This window comes from Spinacia oleracea, chromosome 3, assembly GCF_020520425.1.
Source record: "Spinacia oleracea cultivar Varoflay chromosome 3, BTI_SOV_V1, whole genome shotgun sequence".
NCBI lineage: Eukaryota > Viridiplantae > Streptophyta > Magnoliopsida > Caryophyllales > Amaranthaceae > Spinacia > Spinacia oleracea.
Window position 1 is genome coordinate 17,025,693 of NC_079489.1, and position 21,490 is coordinate 17,047,182.

A 21,490-nucleotide genomic window follows, 5' to 3' on the forward strand; every position below is an offset into this window, starting at 1 on the left:
CTACAGTGAGTGATGAAATCAAGTTGTGGCATCTCAGATTGGGTCACTTGCCTTTTGATAAACTACACTTAGTGAATAAAGATTTGCCTTCAGTAGGAAGAAATTGTGACAGTTTCTGTCAGATTTGTCCAAAAGCCAAACAATGTAGACAGTCTTTTCCAATTAGTCAGACTAAGACATTTCAGTGTTTTGAGTTAGTTCATATTGATGTTTGGGGACCATATAGAGTTCCAACCCATGATCATTGTACTTATTTCCTCACAATTGTAGATGACTATTCCAGAAATACATGGACCTTTTTGATGAAACACAAAACTGATTCAGTTGATATTTTGTCTAGATTCTTGGTCTACATTCATACTCAGTTTGGTTTAAAGGCTAAATGTTTTAGAACAGATAATGCCAAAGAGCTTTGTGAAGGCAAGATGTTACAACAATAATGCCTAGCTTGAGGGGGGCTATTGGAGAACACAACAATAACAGGAATGGGATTGATGTTGATCACAACAAACTCACAACTGAAGCTCCTACTGAATCTACTGAAATCTCCAACAAACATAGAAGCAAGCTGCTGTGTGCTTTGTTAGTTCAGTTGTTCAGATTAGTTGATACACAGATTGATGACATGGCGTTGGCTTACACAGATTGCTGACATGTAATGGTTAGGTCTATGTTGTTAGCTGTGTTAGTTAAGTTGTTAGCTGTGTTAGTTGAGCAAAGTTAGTTGTAACTAACTTCTTCTTTCATCTGATCAGTTGTGAGATGTAGTGCATAGCTTAACTATAAATACTAGCCTACTTCTCTTCTCTGTAATACAGTTTTACAATCAATAAAAACTTCTCCCTCTCTTCTCTCAAATGAAGTTCTGTCTATGAACTTCTTTAAAAATCATGGACTATTTTCAGTCAATTATAGTACGCATGCAATAATCATACGTACCATCAACATTAGGAGCAATTAGTATCACAATTTGTTTGGTCATTTGAGGTTGAAGCTATCTCCCTTAGTACTTGTGACTTATCTTCATCATCAAAACTCGGAAATTGGCGCTCACAAGCAGAAGGATCAAATATAAAAACATCAAAAACAAAGTTACCAAGGTGCCTAAACACCAAGAAATCACCAATTTGCAAATCATGCTCATTGCAAAATTTAACCCACCCATCTTCCAATTGCCTTCCATCACTACCCACTTTGACGTACCAAATTTTTTGTTGTCTGTCAATTAACACTACAAGAATTGTACTATTAACGACGGGCAATCCCGTCGCGAAAGGCCAATAATCGTTGATTAACGACGGGATTTCCTGTCGCGAGCCCGTCATAAAAGGGGGTCGTCGTTAATTGAAAATCCCGTCGTAAATCCGTCGTAAAAGACATTTGCGACGGTTATTCCCGTCATTGTTTGGTTATTAGCCCCGTCGCAAAAGCCTTTTGCGACGAGATTTTTGACCCGTCGTAATTAGGTTGTCGTTAAAGATACAAATTCTTGTAGTGTAATTTGGCAATAATAATCTCATCATTAGCTCCTTTATCACCATTATCTTCTCTAAGATGTTGAATAAATGACTTTGGGATTAACTGCATCCATATATTCAACAATTACTATAACTAATTACTCACATGCAAAAATGTTAAGCAAATTTAATTGTCAAGATGCATGCATACACTTATGATTTACCGTATCATGCATTTAAATTTCTTTTGTTAATTAATAGTAAAGAAATAAGATGGACTTACAAAGTTGGTTTGAAATCCAGGAAGGAGGGGCAGGAAAAAGTGAGGTTTGCTTGGGCTGAAAAACGTCATTGTAGACTCGTTGTAGCGGTGACGTGGTGGAGCGTGGCGCTAGTCTAGGCCGGCCACGCTAATTCAGAGAGATGGAAGCTAAGTGTTACTCGTGTGCTTGTTAGCTAGCTAGCTAGTAGTTTCTTGGTGTAATGCAACTTATGGTATATACGGTTGAAATATGGGTGGAGTTTGTTGGTAAGGTTAATTACTTAGTGACGTTATGTTGAGTGTTGTTTGGGAGTTTGTAAACATTATTGGTCAAGTTTATTTCATACAGTAACTTTCTTGAAACTTGAGATCTATTTCATTGATCATAGTAATAAGAGGAGGGAGTATTTGCACATGTCTGATATGTGCAACCCAACACATATCAGACCCAAAAGAAAAGGAAAATTAAAAGGGTTGCACATTTTGGGGGGAAAATAAAATTGAATAGTGAAAGACACATGGTCAAACTTCCATGTTGGACCTGGCTACGTGGAAATACTTGAGCTGCTCTCAATTCCTTCTGTTCTTCCCCAAATCGTCTTCTTTTTCTTCCCCAATTCTCATCCCAGGTTCTTCAATTCAAACAAACCAGTAATGAACCTCAAACACAAACAAATAAATTGAGTTCAACCACAAACAAATTCAACTTATCTTCTTAATTTTAGTCGGATTAATGTTTTCGCGATGACTTCAAGGGAAATAGATCCAGAATCTGGGCGTTTAATAAACGACGAAAAGGGGCCGTATGAATGGAGGTGGGAATCTCAGTGTTCCGATGATGAACAAGACCCGATTGAGGTAAATGGAGCCTTTGTTTATTGTTTTTCTCGGAAATTTAGGGTTTTATAGGTATATAATTTCGTGTATTTCGTGTTTAATTTGTTTGATATGAATGCTCTGATTTCTATGTTGTAGTTATGAGGTTGGAATTCCTCCTTAATATGTTAGTTTTTTTTTTGTTTTTGCTAAGCAAGTGAGAATAATATTATAGCTCAAAAACAGTCAAGTACAACCTAAGATCACTTCAAGAGAGACAAACCAAATAGGTTGGACCATCTCAACCAAGAAGCAACCAAAACAACTAGGCATACACAGATTACAAGTTCACAAACCAATTACAATCTTTCCTATTCACATACTTAGGCATAACAACCTGAATTCTCCTTCTCACTGCTTGCTTCAAAGCACCTATAGTACTCTTGACAGTAGGGATACAGCAATCCCAAAACACTGAATTCCTGCATTTCCAGATGAGATATACCACTGCTACAATAGCAGCAAGATAAACTTGCTTTCTAAACTTAGAGCTTCTGCCATGTCTGATGGATCTGTATAGAAGGTGGAGATCAGTTGCTGCAATTCTAATACCCAGCCATGTTTTCAACTCTGTCAGGCATTTCCTGCTATAAGAACACTCAAAAAACAGATATTGATGAGTTTCATCACCTTGGCCACAAATGAGACAGCTAGAGGTAGTGCTGATGCCAATACTAGCTAACTTAGCTGTAGTTTGCAGTCTGGATTGGATTGCCAACCAAGCAATACATCTGTGTTTGGGAGTACTGAGCCTATTCCACACAAGTTTATCCCAATGCACCTTAGGTCTATCTCCAACTAGCTTTTGATACACTTGCTTCACTGAATAATGAGGCATTGCTTCCAAATCAGCTTTAGAATACACTAACTTCAATTTTTCCTTTGTATTGCAAATCTGCTTCCAATACCAACTAGCAGAGCTGCTAGGTTGGTAATCCCACCATTCCCCATTCTTTAAATACACTGAAGTGATCCATTTAATCCACACATTATCCTGCTTAGTCACCAAAGCCAAACATATTTGCCTAAATTGGCAACATTCCACAGAAACACATCTCTGAAGCCTAATCCACCTGCTTTCTTATCACAACAGATACTATCCCAAGAGATATTGCATGGCTTATGGCTAAAAGCTTGACCACTCCAAAGAAAAGCTCTGCAAATTTTAACAATACTCTGCAGCACACTCTTAGGAAGAACAAAGATCTGAGCCTAATACATGTGAAGACTAAGAAGCACAGAATTGACCAACTGCATTCTAGCTGTATAAGATAGATTTCTGGAACTCCATAGCTTAATTCTGCTAGTCATCTTATCAACCAACACCCCACATTGAGAAGTAGAAATTCTTTTTGAACAAATGGGAACACCTAAATATTTAAAAGGCAAGCTGCTTCTAGTGAAACCAGAAGTCTCAACTACTCTTTGTACTTCACTTTCCACCATGGCATGGCAAAAGATGGAAGACTTCTGAATATTAGCTTTCAAACCAGAGGAATCAGAGAACAATTTGAAGGCTTGTAAGAGAAGATAGATGGATGAAAATTCACCTTTACAGAACAAAATCAGGTCATCAGCAAAACACAAATGAGTGAGCTTTGTATCTTTACATCTTGGATGGTACTGGAACTGAGTCAAACTACTCATTTTATGCAAAATCCTTGATAGATACTCCATGCAGATAACAAAGAGTAAGGGAGAAAGAGGATCCCCTTGTCTCAAACCCCTCCGAGATTTAAAAAACCTATGCATGGATCCATTGATCATGAGTGAAAACATTGGTGTGGTGACACACTCCATTACTAAATTCACACAATGCTCAGGGAATTCCAGTGCAACCAACATTTCTTTTAGGAAAGACCAATCCACTGTGTCATAAGCCTTTTGCAAATCAATCTTCATTAAGCAACTAGGTTTCACACATTTTCTTCCATAGTGTCTCACCAGGTCCTGCACCACCATAATGTTATGAACAATGTATCTGCCATGAACAAAACCCCCTTGATTCTCCAGAATAAGATCAGGAAGAATTTGCCTCAATCTACCACAAAGAACTTTAGTGATGCACTTGTAGATAGTATTGCAGCAAGAGATAGGCCTAAAATCACTAACATTCTTAGGACATTTAGTTTTTGGAATCAAAGTAACAACTGTGTGATTCACCTCTTTCAGCAGTTTGCCATTCCTCAACACATCCAGGACAACCTCAATCACCTCACTCCTAACAACATGCCAAGCATCCTTGTAGAAAAAGGAACCAAACCCATCTGGACCTGGTGCTTTGATACCAGGAATAGAGAAAAGAGCTGCTTTCACCTCCTCAGCAGTATAAGGGGCATTGAGAATTGTTTTATGATGCTCCTGACAAAGGACCAGTGTGAACCACCTGTGTGATAACAGGAGTTCTACCTTCATAAACACTCCCCAATAACATCTTGTAATAATCCAAGAAAGCTTCTGAAACATCTGCAGCCTGATCTTTCCAATTCCCTTCCATATCATGTATACTGTAAATCTGATTCTGAACTTGTCTGCTTCTTATACTTTGATGAAACAAAGCTGTATTTCCATCACCAGCTTTAACCCAAGCCAGCTTAGCCTTCTGAGCCAAAAAATCCAGATAAATCTTGTGTTTGACCTTATAATCATGAATGGCCTGTAATTCCAAATCTGCAAGAGTATGATCTGTAGGAGCTAAATGCATAGCTTCTTGAGCAGCTATCATTGCATGATAAGCACTAAGATCAGCAACTTGAACATCTGAAAAACCAGTTTTATTTAGATCCTTGAGAACACCCTTAACCTTCTTGAGTTTACTCACCACACAGAACATTTTGCTACCATTGATAGGAGTGTTCCAAGCATCAGCCACAATTGTATTGAAACTGGGAGATGTTTTCCACATTGTAAAGTATTTAAATGGTTTTATTCCTCCATTAACCCTGGGATACACAGTCAAAAGACTAGGAGAGTGATCAAAATGGCCTTCTAGGTGAAAGCAAGCTTCTGCAGAAGGATAACAATCAAACCAAGCAACATTGCCAAGAATTCTGTCAAGCTTTGAAAAAACTCTGTCTGCCCCTTGTTGTTTATTATTCCAAGTGTAGAGATTCCCCACACATTTAACATCCTCCATTCCACATCCATGCATACAGTTATTGATATCAACAATTTCCATATGCCTGACAGGAGCACCCATTCTTTCATTTACTGACATGACACAGCTAAAATCCCCACAGATAATCCATGGACTATGAACATTCAAGGTAACCAAATCTCTCCATAAAACTTGACTTAAACTATTCTCATTAAAAGCATAGACAAAGGTGCAGTAGAAGCTAGGCATACCACTTACAGGGGTGATATGGCAATGCATGAACTGACTTGATGCAGCTACAATATTCACTGTAAAACACCCAGGCTTCCAAGCTACAATGATTCTACCACCAACATGATAGCTAGAATTACTAGTGAAACACCAATTAATAAACATTTTTTGGTAAAGCTTACCTAGATTAGGCACCTTCACCTTGTGTTCCAGAAGGCCTACCAATCCCACCTCATATTTTTGAATGAAATTTCTAACTTCATTCTGCTTCTGAGAAGAATTGAGCCCTCTGACATTCCAGGTGAGTAATCTATCCATAAGAGTGGGAAGAGTCCCCTCTTCCACTATTAGTACTCTCATTTTCTACCTCCACCAGACTATCCACTCCAATAGCATCATCTCTCTCAACTAACAACTGGAAAGTATTAGTTGTGTGAGTTGGAACAACTGGTGAGTTTCTAACTCTGATAGGTCTGAGGGTTCTTTGAAAACCTTATGGATCCATGATTGGCACCTCAGTGGCCCCATTTCCATTTTCCTGAGCTGTACTCACAGTAGTGTGTTTCCTAACCCACACTTTCTTAGCATTCTTTTGTCTACAATCAGCAGCCATGTGTCCTATCATCTTACATGCTGTACACAAGGTTGGTCTCCATTCTAAGTGAACCCCAACTCTTATCATTTCTCCATTCTCATTCCTAAAAGAAATAGCATCCACAACCTCCTGAGATAATGGCACATCCACTAAGACCCTTGCATACTGTAACTTGTCTCTGCATGCTGTTGCATGGTCTCTCTTAATGGGTTTACCAATCTGGCTTACAATTTTGAATAAGGATCTTTCTCCCCAATATTTGAAGTTTAATTGCAGTTGTAACCAGATGGGTACTGATTTCACATCATCCTTCTCCATGTCGTCAACAGTCCATGGTTTAAGAATCAATGGTTTGCTGTCAAAAAAATAGTGTCCTGCTACAACTTTGTCCCTAGAGTCCATTGTTAAAAAACGAACCAGGAAAATACCCTTTTTCACCATAACCACCTTATCAACATTCAAATTCCTCCATATCCTTCGAATGAATCCCTCCATCACATTCAAAGGAGGATTTGCTCCCACAATATAGCATACTACTGCAGAATTCCAGAAATCAACTTCCTCTTGAATATCTTCAAGATCAATTTCAATCGGATTATTGGATTCCATCACAACAGGTTCATCGGGAATTATGTGTAAATCAGATTCAATCAGTTCATTCGTATTCACATTGTGATTAGATTCATCATCAGATTCATTATCAATCATCGCATCAATTTGGTGCAAAATAGGAATAGTACCTACATCCACATTTACTCTGGATTGAGTTTTGCCAGCATTTCCAGCTGATTGATGAATATGCTGCATAAAATAATTGAAAGAGTGCCTCATTTCTGATCGAACTTGCAATTGGTGCAAACTCGTTTTCGGAGTGAAAACCTCATTCTCAAATCCAAAATCAATTGCCTCCACTCCAAGAACTTCATTGATTGATCGCGTACGTTGAGCCTGAGAATCCGAAGTAGGTCCTCTTGGTTTCGCTTTCCCATTACCATCCTTGTTCCCCTGAGTTTTCGATCTTGACTTCCTTGCCATGGCGGGGTTGTATGATAAGCTACCATACGCCCGAGAGAAAACGTAGAGAAAGTCAGGGGTTTCTTTGCTTTTTAATATAATATGTTAGTTATGATGTTAGATTTTAAGAAATTTATGAAATTAAGAACGAAATAATGAAAGTTATTGAATAATATACCCATGTTTATTGAATAATAAATATGTCGAATATGTATTATGTAATATTTGTTAATTAATACTTTGATGTTTATTTAGTATTAATGAATAATAGTTAGGTACGAGTAGTTAGGATTATAGTCAGTGGCGTATCCAAGATTTTGAAACAGGGTAGACACTTTTAAAAGAAATAAAAACTACATTTTTTTTTTTAAAAGATACAATAATGAAAATGACAATTTGCGGAGTACTAATTCCAATGTTTACATAAATTTTACCAATTTCACCGTTCACTCTTACTTTATAAATTGTAAGATTTTAAATATTATACAAGATAAATGTATACGGAGTACTCCATGTTATATAAGCAAATAACAACAAAACTTAAAAAATATATGAAGTAGAAATTAAAAATCAGATGAGAATATGACGTGTCATCCCCGAAAAAAGAAAAAAAACTGGAATTTTAAATACTTGGCGAACTGAAAATAAGCTTTATATATTTGATCTGCAACATAGAAACATAAAGGCAAGATGCTAGAGTGGTTAGCAAGGAAATCTAGTCATGATATTGCCCCCTTTGGTCATGGGTTAGACTCCTACATTGAACAAATTTGTGTTTTTTTTTCTTTTTTTAAACTCAGCCTATTAAATGATTTTTCGATTAAAAAATTGGGTAGACAAATGTCTACCCAGTTTACACTATGCATCCGCCCTGATTATAGTTGATGGTAGTTAGGATTATAGTGGATGGTAGTGGAATTATTTACAGAGTAATTGAACCTGTTTTTTCTTTAGATAGCTATTATGCAAGTTAATTCAAATCTGGCATATAATGTGAATGAAAATGATAAGGAAATCAAATTAAAGCTAAAATGAAAATATGCATTGGCAGTAGGTGTTTTTCAATGTGAAAAAGATTGTAAGGATTGAAAATATTTGTATGTGTTGTTAAATTTAGGATGAGGGTGATGGTTTCAAAACTCCCTCCAAGAATTTGGTATTGACTTCTTATGGGAAGGAAGAGGAAGTGCCCGAAGTAAAGGAGGGTATGGTTTTCCCTAATTGGGAGGGGATTGATACTCAACTGAAGGCGTATGGGAGGCAAAAGGGATTTTATTTTGTCCGTCATTGTGGTTCGTCGAAGAAATGTACTAGCAGTAGCTTGTCACATGATGGGTCTGAAATTGGAATAGTAGATAAACAGAATCGTAATTTTATGTGGACTTGTGAGTGCTATGGTCTTCCTGAAAGGAAGCGGAAGGTCAGTTGTGATGATGGTTCTGATTTGATGGTTCTTGTTGGCAGTGGTGTACGCAAGTCTAAGAAATGTGAATGTCCCGTACATGTATTTTCTAGTGTAAATGAGATAGGGCAATGGGTTATACGTAGATCAGTCATGGGACATGCAAATCACCACCCAACCCCGGGTAAGTCCCGAACAATTTCTTCATTATGGAAGCAGTTCATTGAAGATAATCCTCATGTAGGTCGGGAATTTGAGGTGTGTAGGAAGGCTGGCATGCGGCCAAATCAAGTGTATAATTTGATGTCAACCAAGAGGAATGGTAAAGCGCACGTGCCCTTTTCACAGAAGGATCTTCATGATTATGCTGCTAAACTGAGAAAGGAAAAGTCGAAAGGGGGAGGTGCTAGGGCGATGTTTTCTTACTTTGAGAAGATGAAAGACGATAATCCTGAATTTTTTCACGTGTTTAGGCAAGGTGATGATGGGCTCTTGCTAGATGTTCTTTGGGTTGATGCTCGTAGTAGAGCGGCGTATGAGGAGTTTGGTGATGTTGTATGCTTTGACACCACCTACTTGACCAATCAATATAGAATGCCATTTGCGAATTTTGTAGGTGTAAATCATCATGGGCAAAGCATATTACTTGGATGTGCTTTGGTATCTCGTGAGACAGCTGACACCTTTGAGTGTATATTTAGTCATTGGTTGGAGTGTATGGGAGGTAAAGCGCCCATCGGGATATTGACCGATCAGGAAGCCGCTATGAGGAAGGCTTTAAGGTCGTCAACCATGAGTCAATCATGTCATAGGTGGTGTCTATGGCACATTACGTATAAGTTTCGTAAGAAGCTCGGAAAGAATGTAGAGTACCTTGATTTGAAGGAAGATCTGGAGCATGCGATTTATGATAGTCTTGATGCTGATGAATTTGAAATGAATTTGGCAACTGTGATGGAGCGGTATACCCTGTCAAAGAATGAATCTGATTGGCTTGAAGGTAAGTATGCTTGCAACCTTCTTTTTTGATGTAGTTTGTCTAGATACAGTCTAAGTTTGATTAGGTTTTTGCCCATGGTAATCTTCACACATTAAAAACATATTAGCTCATTGTGATCAGATTGATATGGTCAGATTCTGGACAGATTAGAGGATCAGATTGTTATGCCCCTTGCTATACACAACCTGCCCACCCTGATCTTGTCATTTCGGATATTCGAAATATCCGAAATATTTCAATATTAAAAAAAAACAATAGTAAAATCCGATAATCCAATCCAAATTTTCGGATATCCGATCCGATTTTAAGGTTTTGGATATTTCGGATCGGATATCCGAAAAAATTTAGCTTAAAACGTGATTATTTTTTAAAATTTGGATAGTTTTCGGATTTTTGGATATCCGATCCGAAAAATTCGGATATCCGAAACTTTCGGATCGGACTCGGATCACATTTCCCCGATCCGAAAATTTCGGATATCTAAAATTTCGGATCGGATCGGATCCGATATCCGAAAATGAACACCCCTATATGAGATGGTGCATCCATAGAATAATAATATACAATACTACACTGAATACAGAAATCAATCTTGTGATTACCAGAAACAAAACCAAACATTTGAGTCTTCAATTTCTTTAATTCTCTTAGAGTGGAACAACACATGGATCAAATGTACAAACTTTGTTGAATTGACATTGTAGAACAACATTTCCAATTGATTTTTTTTTTTGTATTTCAATAGTGTTATCATGCATCTCAATTGTTCCATAAGAGAGTCGATAAATAAGTATTAGGGAAGCGTATTACGTGCCTTGAAGAATTTATTCGTTCTCTTGTTTATAATTTCCTACTAGTTTTAACCTTAAAAAACAAGAAAACAAAAAATATAAAATGTAACTCAATGTGAAGAAAGGAAATGTGATCGGTATTGGAGGACCACGTAAAATAAAAGTGAGTAAAGCTCATGAACACGAAGAGTGCATCGTTGAACTTACAATAGAATTTCAATATTGGCTTATCTCCATTGCAAATGAGCTCAAAAATGACAATGTCACCTTTCTTCAGACCATAATCTTCATACTTCTACATGGTACGGTTTCCGCAAATATAATCACCAGCATAATCGCCCTTATACCAAAGTTTCATCGTCTTTGATTTCCCATTTTGATCTATTAGTACCATCTTACCCCTTCTTTCCGTAAGGCCATTTTTCCTCGCATAATAATTTGGAATCACCTACATTTATTAAAAACCTATCATATTTTTTCGATCTCTATCTTGATAAACATGTGTCATGGAGATTAGTAAAGTACCTTGTAAATACAATATAGAACAAATAAATTAAAGCAACAATAACAAATTAGACAAGTGTTTCTGAAGTAATTTATATTTTCTCCTATTCTTCAAGAAATATTGTATTATTAATTAATTCTTTCAAAATAACACAATTGCATTATCTTTGATGATTTTATCGATCACCAATTGTATGATCCATATTATTTTCTAGCTCGACATAAATTCCCCTTTTATAGGTTGAATTAGAAACCAACATCTAATAAAAATATAAATCTTGAACCTTGGGAATATAATTTTATAGATCGATATCAAAAAAACTATCTAGCTTTCTAATTACAATTCTTAATAAAAATAGGAACCTACATAAGTGATCAACAAGAAACTAGTTCAGTATTAGTGCCACTTTTCAGGTTTCGTTTTTGTTAGAAGTCTATGATTTAAATTGAATCTTGAACTTAAAATTAGTCATACCTACTTCGTAGAATAACCATGTTGATTTGATTACTGAAAACTACTTACTTATTGTGGTTTAATTTTTTAAATTTCTTTAAGGATCTGGTCTTAAATTTGTAACGTTGAGGAACATATTTAATTCACTAATGATGTCATTTCATGAAAAAAAGCTCAAGAATTGTTACTTACAGTAACACCGTTAAATAGGTTACATCTCGTGACAAAAGTTTGGAAGTAGAGGCAACCATTTGATGCGCATTCGTTTTCAAAAACTTCCTTATCACCTTCTCCAATATTTTTCGCTCCTTCAATATAAAAATCGATCATAACCCAAAAAAAAAAAGTTAGCTGAAACAATATCTATATTATTGAATTGGAAGTTAGTAATACAAGTAATTACCCAAGGTAGCACAAGTTAGAGACTGATCGAGAAATAATAAAAAGCGAAAATGATAAAGGTCGCAACATGCGACCTTTAAGCCGTGTCACAATGATGACATGGCATGCTTACGTGTCGCGATTTAAATAGGAAATTAAAATATTTAACTTATATATTCTATTATTCATGTTTCAAAAAAAAGGTAGGAAAATCTTAATATTCTAATTTGTTTCCTTATTTATATTGATTACCGTATTTACATAATTTCATAGTAAAAATATTGCATCTATATAATATACTAAAAGAGAGGAAATCAATGTGGTGATGACAAGTGTCACTCATTGATTCACCTCTCTTTTAGTTAAAAATACTCTCTAAGACATACTTCATATCTTTAACTTGATCAACCTGCAGAAAATACTCATATAATATCTTTAACTTTATTACTACTCATTTAATAAATCATGATATCATTGTAACTTTATGTAAAACGTGAATTAGTTCCAAAAAATAAAACGTGAATTAGTTCCAAAAAATAAAACGTGAAGCACAAGTATTAATTAAGTAACTATTGTAAAGATATTTTTGACTTTTTTATTTTATATATACTTATTACTCATTAAAATACATCAAGATCTATGTATCCTGGCATAATTCTATTTCAATCTCACGAGTCACACCTAACATTATTCTTACATATTGTTACTATGTTTATAACTTATATAGTTACATGTGATTATCTAACACAATTTTATTATATTATCTTTATATATTTACATTGACTACCTAACATAATTATAGTATATCTACTATAATTACTTTTCTTTAACATGCATATCTCTAATACGAATACAATCTTTTCCAAAAAAATATTTCGCAAAACGTGTTTGTTAGTAAATTTGAGTGCATATTATAACTATTTGTCATCATGCAAGTTGTCATATGCATTACAATCTTTTCCACAAAATTATGGAATGCAATATTATGTGCTACTTTTTGCAATTATCATTCTAATAAGTGTTTATTTCATTTCATTACAATCTTTATTCAATGTTTTCCACAAAAAATATGTATCCCTTCGTTATTGAGTGTTAGTCCCTTTTGTAATTGAAAACATTCCAACAAAAAATACTATTGAAATCTGGTATTTCAATAGAATCTAACCAATGTGTGTAGGGTAGAGAAAGAATTAAGGGGTTTAATGGGGATAAGTTTTAATTGAGAATAAACAAGTGAGCCATTTGAATATTTATAAGGGTATAAAATGGATAAATGTTGAACAAATAAGGAAAGACTCCAAAAAATAAAAAAATAACTCAATAAGAAAGGGGACTAACATTCAAGAACGGAGGGAGTATGTGCTATTCTGTGCAATTCTCACGCCTTTATACAATATATTCCATATTAAAGTACATATATAATAACATGTCATATTATGGCTTACTCCTATCATTTACGGTCAAATCACCAGAGTCAAAATTAGCTATTATAACATGCATTATGATACCCCGTTACATCATCATGGAAATTAAAGGAAACGAATGTGACTATGTGAGGTTTGAAAACAAGCGAATTACAATGTTTCAACAATAACTAGCTCAATTGAATTATTATTGGTGGGTGAGAAGTTAAATTATCACAATTTTACTTTATGATTTTGACGTTTCTTTTACTTAGTAAAAATATTTTTATTATAATATGTTTGCAACAAAAAATTATTATTAAATGTTAATGTGAAGTGTTGCAATATCACTTATATATAAAATTTCGAGGAAAATTAATATTTTGACATGTAAATCGTGCATCACACCTTGGTGATGCATGGTGCGGATTTGGATTTAATTGACTTGGAAACAATCATCACATCCTAAAAATGTGGTCATGTTTAAATTATTTTTTTTATCAATATTATGGTTAATAGTAAAATTATTTTTAATAATAAATTTATGTCAAAATTATCAAAATTTAGCTCAAAGGTAAGGTAGATTTTGACCAAATATATCAATATTAGGTTACCTATATACTATAATAAAAGAGAGGAAATCAATGTGGAGCTGATAAATATCGCTATCTGATTTGCCTCTCTTATAGAAATAAAAAAATATATGAAAAATTAAATATTTGATTATGTAATTATTTTGAACAACGTAAGGCGATCGAAGTGAGGTTCAATCTTGATTGAATTAACTTACCCCTCATAAAAAAAATTGAGTCTATTTTCCTAAAAAAAAAACATTCTACACATGGAGAATATTTTGTAAATTATACTTTATGTACTTTGCTAACAAATATGACCAATATAAGGTTATCTTTTTATATATAAAGAATATTAATCCATTATACTTAGTACCTATGATTTTTGTAAAACTTTAAAAGCAATATACAGATATTGGATAATTAGAATACAAATAAATCAGAAAATCAATCAAGTATATATGAATAAGAGTGTATTAAAAAACTACTATAGTACTCTATAATATTTTAACAACTAAATTTGAAAACCGCAATTGGTTGTACAATTTTATACGTAGTATATTTATCAACTAAATTCGATATTATCAAATCCATTGATAGTAATATTTTACTATTTTTATATATAAAAAAAATGTAACTTTGTTAAACATGAAGAAAACTTGCGTAATCTAATCCACCTACTATTCTACTACTTAGTTCCTCAATTTTTAGATGCAACTCTTTGATTTTAACACTATCTATTATATTCACACACCCCTCTACTTTTTTTGTTTTTTTTTTTTTTTTTTGTGTGATTATTAATACTTTATGATGAACATAGTCATGTACCCCCTAACATTTTTTTTGGATTTGTCTAAATACTTACACAATATTACCATTTTTTAAAAATAATTTTTACTTATTTGATAATTTAAGATATTAATAGTTGAAGTTACTTATTAACAACCGTGAAAATAAAATTGCATTATCCAAAAGCATGGTTGAAGTAGTAAATAAGAACATCGATGTGCAACTAACACACTAACTCTCTACTTAAAAAAGCTCCTTGAATGATAATTTAATCATTTTTTAACAACATTTGTATACGTAATACTAAAATAGTGACAAATCGATGTGGACCTGAAAAAATAATGTTGTCTGATGTGCCTCTCTTATAATATAAATAAAAATCATATGATAAAATAAATATACTTTGTATTTATTTTACCTACAATCTAGCTTCTAATTACTTATGGTAATAATTGATTATACTACGAAGTACTATTTACTTATGACCAATAAATTTCTTAATTAAAACTTATACTCCATATCCATATCTATATACTTTGTACTATACCAAACAGAAGTCAAATCGATGTGGATATGGACAAATATCGCTCTATGATTTGCCTCTCTAGCTTATAACATAAATAATGACTAATTGTAAACTACTGGATGCAGTATCAATTTTTATTTAGAAATTATGTCATAGGCTAGATACGGATATATATAACGAATGTTTATCTTTGATCGTTTATTATTTGAAATACAATGAATCTTTGCATGCATTTTCTGATAACCAAAAATCTTATAATAGTTGAACATGTACTATCAATTAAATTATTACAATGCTATCATCTCTTTAAGAATTAGTGTCATATAATGAATCCGGATATGAATAACAAATCTTAACTCTTGATTAAATATATTTTACAAGGTTGTCTCAAACATTTTATTGCCCAAATTTAATTAACAAAATGAGACCCCTAGCCATATTTTTTTTATGACGGGTCCTAGCCTATACTTAATCTTAAATCTGAAAAACATACTTAATCTTAAATCTGAAAAACAAAATTTTCCACATTGTTATTATCGTAATATTTTTTCCATATATTTAAAAGTTGGTTAAGGAAAGGATTATTGATCGAATATATATAGTGATGTCAGATTGTCAACGAGACATATTTTTTGGGAGACCCCCGTGCATCCTACTCAAGTGGACGGGGATGGAGGAAAGTTTGGTGGATGATGGAGTTAAAAAATGTATTCGTCGTGGGTGACGGGACAAGGATAAATTTTAGATTGGACCCACCTGTGTTGCTAATCCTTCATCTAATTGATTATGAATAATATAAAAAAATTACAACTAACTTATTATAATATTTTATTTATTTATTCAATTACTCTAATCAGATTAAGGAATTGTCAAAAACCCAATAAGTTTTGAAATTCAAAACTATCTTACCAAAAACATTGAGTCCAGGGGTGCTTTTGAGGCGGGGATGGATACATTGGAAGGTGGGGGGGCATGAAGAGGTGGATAAAGTTTATTTTGTACCTCTGGGATTGGAAGTGGTGGGTATCGTTTATGTCGTAGATGGAGGGGATGGAGATGAAAATTATAGGCGGGTATGGGTGTGCAGGCCTCACCTCGCCTCAAAGTTATCTCTGACTGAATAAAGTAAATGGTGTAGTTATGTGTTAAGTGGTCGGGTAATGAATTTAATGGTCGACTCTGCGAGTAATAACTAGGTATTACTATCGAAGTGAAGGGTAGATGAGATAATTAAGTTTATGCTTGACACAAGAGGTGAATAAGAAAGAAAATAAATTTATTTGTGTACCCTTATTTGTTTTAACTATTTTAATAAATAAGACATCGAATGAGCAATAATAAACTTATCCATCATTAATTCTAATTTGGAGAATACAGAGTAGCTATAAGATCTATTTTGATGATAATCGTCTACCAAGTTTCATATAAATTTATGTTTAGATTATAAATCGTGCATCGCACGGGTATTATACTAGTTGATAGTAAAAATATTATGATGACGCCTAATCTACGTGGCACATACATGTACCAATTAAACTCTAACACGTAAGATTGCGACAACTAAATGTTGTCGCAACTTGCGACCTTTATCATCACCCAATAAAAAGATGTACTTCCTCCATTAAAATAGTTATGCTGACTTTCACTTTTAATTTGTCAACACATAACTTTGACCATCGATAATTATAATTATGTATTATTAAAAATATAAAAAGTTCCATAAAAACATAATTATAAAAAGTTGATATATTTAAAGAATACAATTGAGACAATCCAATAATATTTTACATAATAATTTTTTTAATTTATTAGTAGAAAACATGATTAACGTAAAATGATTGAATAGTGTCAAAAATCAAAATAGGCGCCAATTACAAATATATTTATAACTTGCGACCTATATCTTATAAATATTTCCTTTTATCTTATAAATCAAAATGACAATCAAAATAGGCGACACGTAATATATATTTCCTTTTATCTTATAAATTACAAATTAAAAATTAATTATAATCTAATAATATATTTTTGTGCAATTAAAAAAATACATCAATTTGGTTTTATAAAATACACTAATTTATAATCTAATAATATATTTTATGTAAATAAAATTTCATAACTATACATTACTTTAAAATATTATTTTAATTATTGGGTTAGTTTTAGGTTTTTTCCATTGTAAAAGTGTTGTTGGATCATCTCCCAGCCACATGCACTACACGCACCATATCATTGTAAAAGTGCCGCTGGATCATCTCCCAGCCGTTGGTCGCCCATTGAAGAACACTTTTTGCGGGAAAGAGGAAGGTGAAAGAACAATACCAATAAAGTGGCCAATAAAGACGAAATACCTTTTTCTAATCTTTATTATCTAATGTATTGTATTTTTTATTTTCTAAGTATAAATTAGTAAATGTATTTTTCATTTTAATTTCTTATATCATATAAATAATTAAAAGTATTTTTTTCTAATTTGCTATACAAATTATAATTAATTTTCTGAAATTAAAAATTACATTATTCAATTTGTAAATTAAAATATTAAGATTTTTCTACCTTTTTTGTAACATGTATATTGTATAATAGGTTATAAAATCTAAATATTTTAGCTTCCAAATATATTCATGACACATAAGCGTGCCATGTCACCATTGTGACACGGCTTAAAGGTCGCATGTTGTGACCTTTATCATTTTCGATTTAAAGAATACAATTGAGACAATCCAATAATATTTTACATAATTTTTTTTTTTTAATTTATTAGTAGAAAACATTTTTAACATAAAATGATTGAATAGTGTCAAAAATTAAAATGATGAAACTATTAGAAATGAAGGTAGTAACTTACTATAAAATTTCATGACCGGCTTATCTCCATTTTTAGTGAGTTCGAAGCATATAGTGTCGTCTTTCAGGAAGCCATTAGCTTCGTAAAATAAGGAAGACCATCCTAAAACATAATACATGTTTCCATTACTTTTGGTATTGTGGCACCAAAGTATCATCATTCTTGACTTTCCTTTCTTATTCTTGAGCAATATGTCACACCATGTTGTTGTTAGACCATTTTCCTTTGCGAACTGGCTTGGTACAACCTGTATTTAACATATCCATTGTATCAAAATTTTCATTCCAAATATTGAACTCGTCGAACACACATCACTTTTACTCTTAATATACTTTTACGCTTGAACAATGACTCTTTTTCCTAAAGTTGATGTCACTTGTGAGATGCCCAATATAAAAGGGCACACAAAACTTTTGTTTACGTATTCTGATTGACTTAAAAAACTTGTAATGTTCAGGTACATACTTAAACAAAAGTTGAACAAAATAAGCAAAGTTAGCTTCCAAAAATTGTTTGACTTGAATACAGTATATTTTTGGAATTAACCTTAATATTGACTTTTATAAAAAGTTACATTTGAAAATAATTGGGGAGTCATTGCATGGAGATCATGATTCATTTTAGCTAGCTATGGTTTTGCTTTTCCTTTTGGCAAATTTGCCTTTAATTATCTATAGTTTTGCTTTTTAAATACTAGGTATATATTTGCTTGAAAAATTTTGGCCAATGAAATAATATTAAATTAAATTAAAATATTGATTGACAAATATGACTACGTTAAATATCAAACTAGTAGCTAACCACAAGGGTACTAACTAGCTAGAAAGGAAAATAGCTTGAAATATTATGTGGCATAACAAACTAATTTAGAAATTAGCTTACCATTGGAGATACTCTTAGAGACAGTGTAAGATACAAGTGAAAAACTCGGGAACACAAAGAGAGGAGCCATTAAATAATTAGACATGCATTTCTCTCTTTCATCTAGTTTGGTCTGATTTATCTAGTCTATAGTCTAATTTGGGTTGATTGTTTCCTGGGAGTGTTTTTGCTTTTTCGGTCTAATCTGGTTTTTTTTTTTTTGTTCTAATCTAATAAGTAATAAAAAATAAAAAATAAAGGGTGAAGACAACAGAGAACTTACAATAGATTTTCATAATTGGCTTATCTCCGTTGCAAATGAGCTCAAAAATGACAATGTCACCCTTCTCGAGACCGTAAGAATTATAGAGGGAACGCTTGCCGTGCAAAAAATCACTACCACAATCTTTGTTGCCTTCATACCCAAGTTTCATCATATGTGATCTCCCCTTTATATCTGTTAGTACCATGTCACACTTTCTCCTCGTAAGGCCATTTTGCCTCGCAAAATGTTTTGGAATTATCTGTATTTACCAATAAACTATCATATTTTTCGATCCCTGCGCATCTATATCTATATATTAACTTTGACCGTAAATTTTTATTAATTTACTAAAAGCGAATATGATAAGTAAAATTTGGGCGGATTAATATCATGGTATATTTTCATAATATTAAATTTTAAGATTTTAAAAATAAGGATAATTAGAGATATTTACGGTCAAAGTTGTGTCTTGTCAAACGTGTTAATCAAAGTGTTGCAATTTTTTTGAAACGGACGAAGTATTAAAATTCAAATGCAATTATCTCTTCCCATTAAAAAAAAATTATCTCAAACAAGATTTGAACTATTATATTTCCATTGCTTATACAATTGTATGATAACAATGAATCAATGATGAACTCTACATCATATGATCACATATGAGATGCTGAGATGAAGATGTATATAGTTCAGTTGGGGCTTATGTGGGCTCAACCCTTCCTAGAAGGTATATATGGACTAGGGAGAGTTATTACTACTGTTAGCCTTAGAGGTTTGGTGTCAAATGCTTAATTATATTATATTCTTTATACTTGGTAAATTAGACAAGATTTTTTATTTGCCAAAAAACTCTACATGAATGGGAAAAAGATTGAAATTTACGCACTTCTTGTGGTCTTAAATTTCTAATGTTAAAAACGTAATAAAAAATTCTTATCTACAAGTGGTGTACAATAAATATTATACACCGAAGTAAAAGTTGACTCAAAATGCTTAAAAGTTACATTTATATATGTAAAAGTTATCTGTTTTTTAGTGATAAATTTTTTTTCATTTTAATAAAAAAAAGTTCTTCAAAATCACTAATACTCCCTCCGTCCCAAATTAGTTGTTACACTTTCCTTTTTCGTCTGTCTCAGATTAGTTGTTACACTTCTAAATTAGGAATGACCACACAATTATTATATTGTCTCTTTCTTTCCACTAAATATATTTTGGTCCCCACACCCTCTTTCATTCAATTAAAAAAAATATCTCACTAACTCCTGTCACATCTACTTTTTCAATAAAATAACAAATGATAACCAAACAACAACTTATCACCTAAAACTTTGTGCAAATGTAAGTGTAACAACTAATCTGGAGGGAGTAATGTATAAAATTAATTATTTTACCCTTTAAAATGTTTATCTATCAACTTTTTTTTTTTTATAATATAAATTTTTTAAAAAAATAGGTTAAAGTTACAAAAAAAACTACATAAAAGTTATATTGGTGTACAATAAATTTATTGTACATCTTATACGCGCAAGACCTTTTGAAACATAAAAAAATAGAAACAGATTGTACTAAATATGTTTCTAACCTAGAATAACCAAATATGATTTCATTTCATGAAAAAAAAAACTGAAAATAATTAATTACTTACAATTAAACCGCGACTTAGGTTAGATCTGCTGACAATAGATCGAAAGTAGCGGCAACAAGTTGAATTGAAGGATGCAAAATCTTGTTCTAAAAGCTTCTTATCACCTTCTGCTATGCTCACTCCTTCGATATAAAACATCCATCATTGACACACAAAAAAAAAGTCAGCTAAAACGACTTATATTTTGGATCAGAAGTTAGTGTTCGAGACCAAGGGATGGAAATGAGGTAACTTACTATAAAATGTTATTACTGGCTTATCTCCGTTTTTAGTGAGTTCGAAGCAGATAGTATCGTCTTTCTGAAAACCATTAGATTCATAAAAGGAAGACAACCATCCTAAAATATAATACTTTCTTTCATCACTTTTGGTATTGTTGCACCAAAGTATCATCTTTTTTGACTTTCCTTCCTTATTTTCGAGCAATATGTCACACCATGTTGTTGTAAGACCATTTTCCTTTGCAAATTGGTTTGGTACGTACAACCTGCATTATATTTACCATTTGACCAAT

The 21,490-nt window shown here is 32.8% G+C and overlaps 2 protein-coding genes across 3 annotated transcripts; one reads left to right on the top strand and one right to left on the bottom strand.

Annotated features, from left to right (window-relative positions):
* The first annotated feature begins 8,416 nt into the window (after nt 1-8,416).
* On the top strand, nt 8,417-9,963 carry LOC130469524 (protein FAR1-RELATED SEQUENCE 5-like). Its single transcript, XM_056838869.1, has 2 exons — nt 8,417-8,461; nt 8,650-9,963. The coding sequence occupies exons 1-2, from the start codon at nt 8,417-8,419 to the stop codon at nt 9,961-9,963; spliced, it is 1,359 nt and encodes a 452-aa protein (XP_056694847.1).
* A 754-nt stretch (nt 9,964-10,717) lies between these two features.
* On the bottom strand, nt 10,718-21,450 carry LOC110805817 (B3 domain-containing protein REM14). 2 transcript variants are annotated; one of them, XR_002538118.2, is made up of 6 exons: nt 21,213-21,450; nt 20,977-21,098; nt 19,347-19,587; nt 18,203-18,449; nt 11,876-11,991; nt 10,718-11,173 (listed from the first exon to the last, which is right to left on the bottom strand). XR_002538118.2 is itself a non-coding variant. In XM_056839175.1 (5 exons), exons 1-4 carry the CDS (start codon nt 21,367-21,369, stop codon nt 18,397-18,399), a joined length of 573 nt encoding a protein of 190 aa, XP_056695153.1. In that variant the 5' UTR covers nt 21,370-21,450; the 3' UTR covers nt 10,718-11,173; nt 18,203-18,396. The 2 variants fall into 2 exon arrangements, 1 of the variants encoding a protein (XP_056695153.1); XM_056839175.1 differs by lacking the exon at nt 11,876-11,991.
* Between the last annotated feature and the right edge of the window lie 40 nt (nt 21,451-21,490).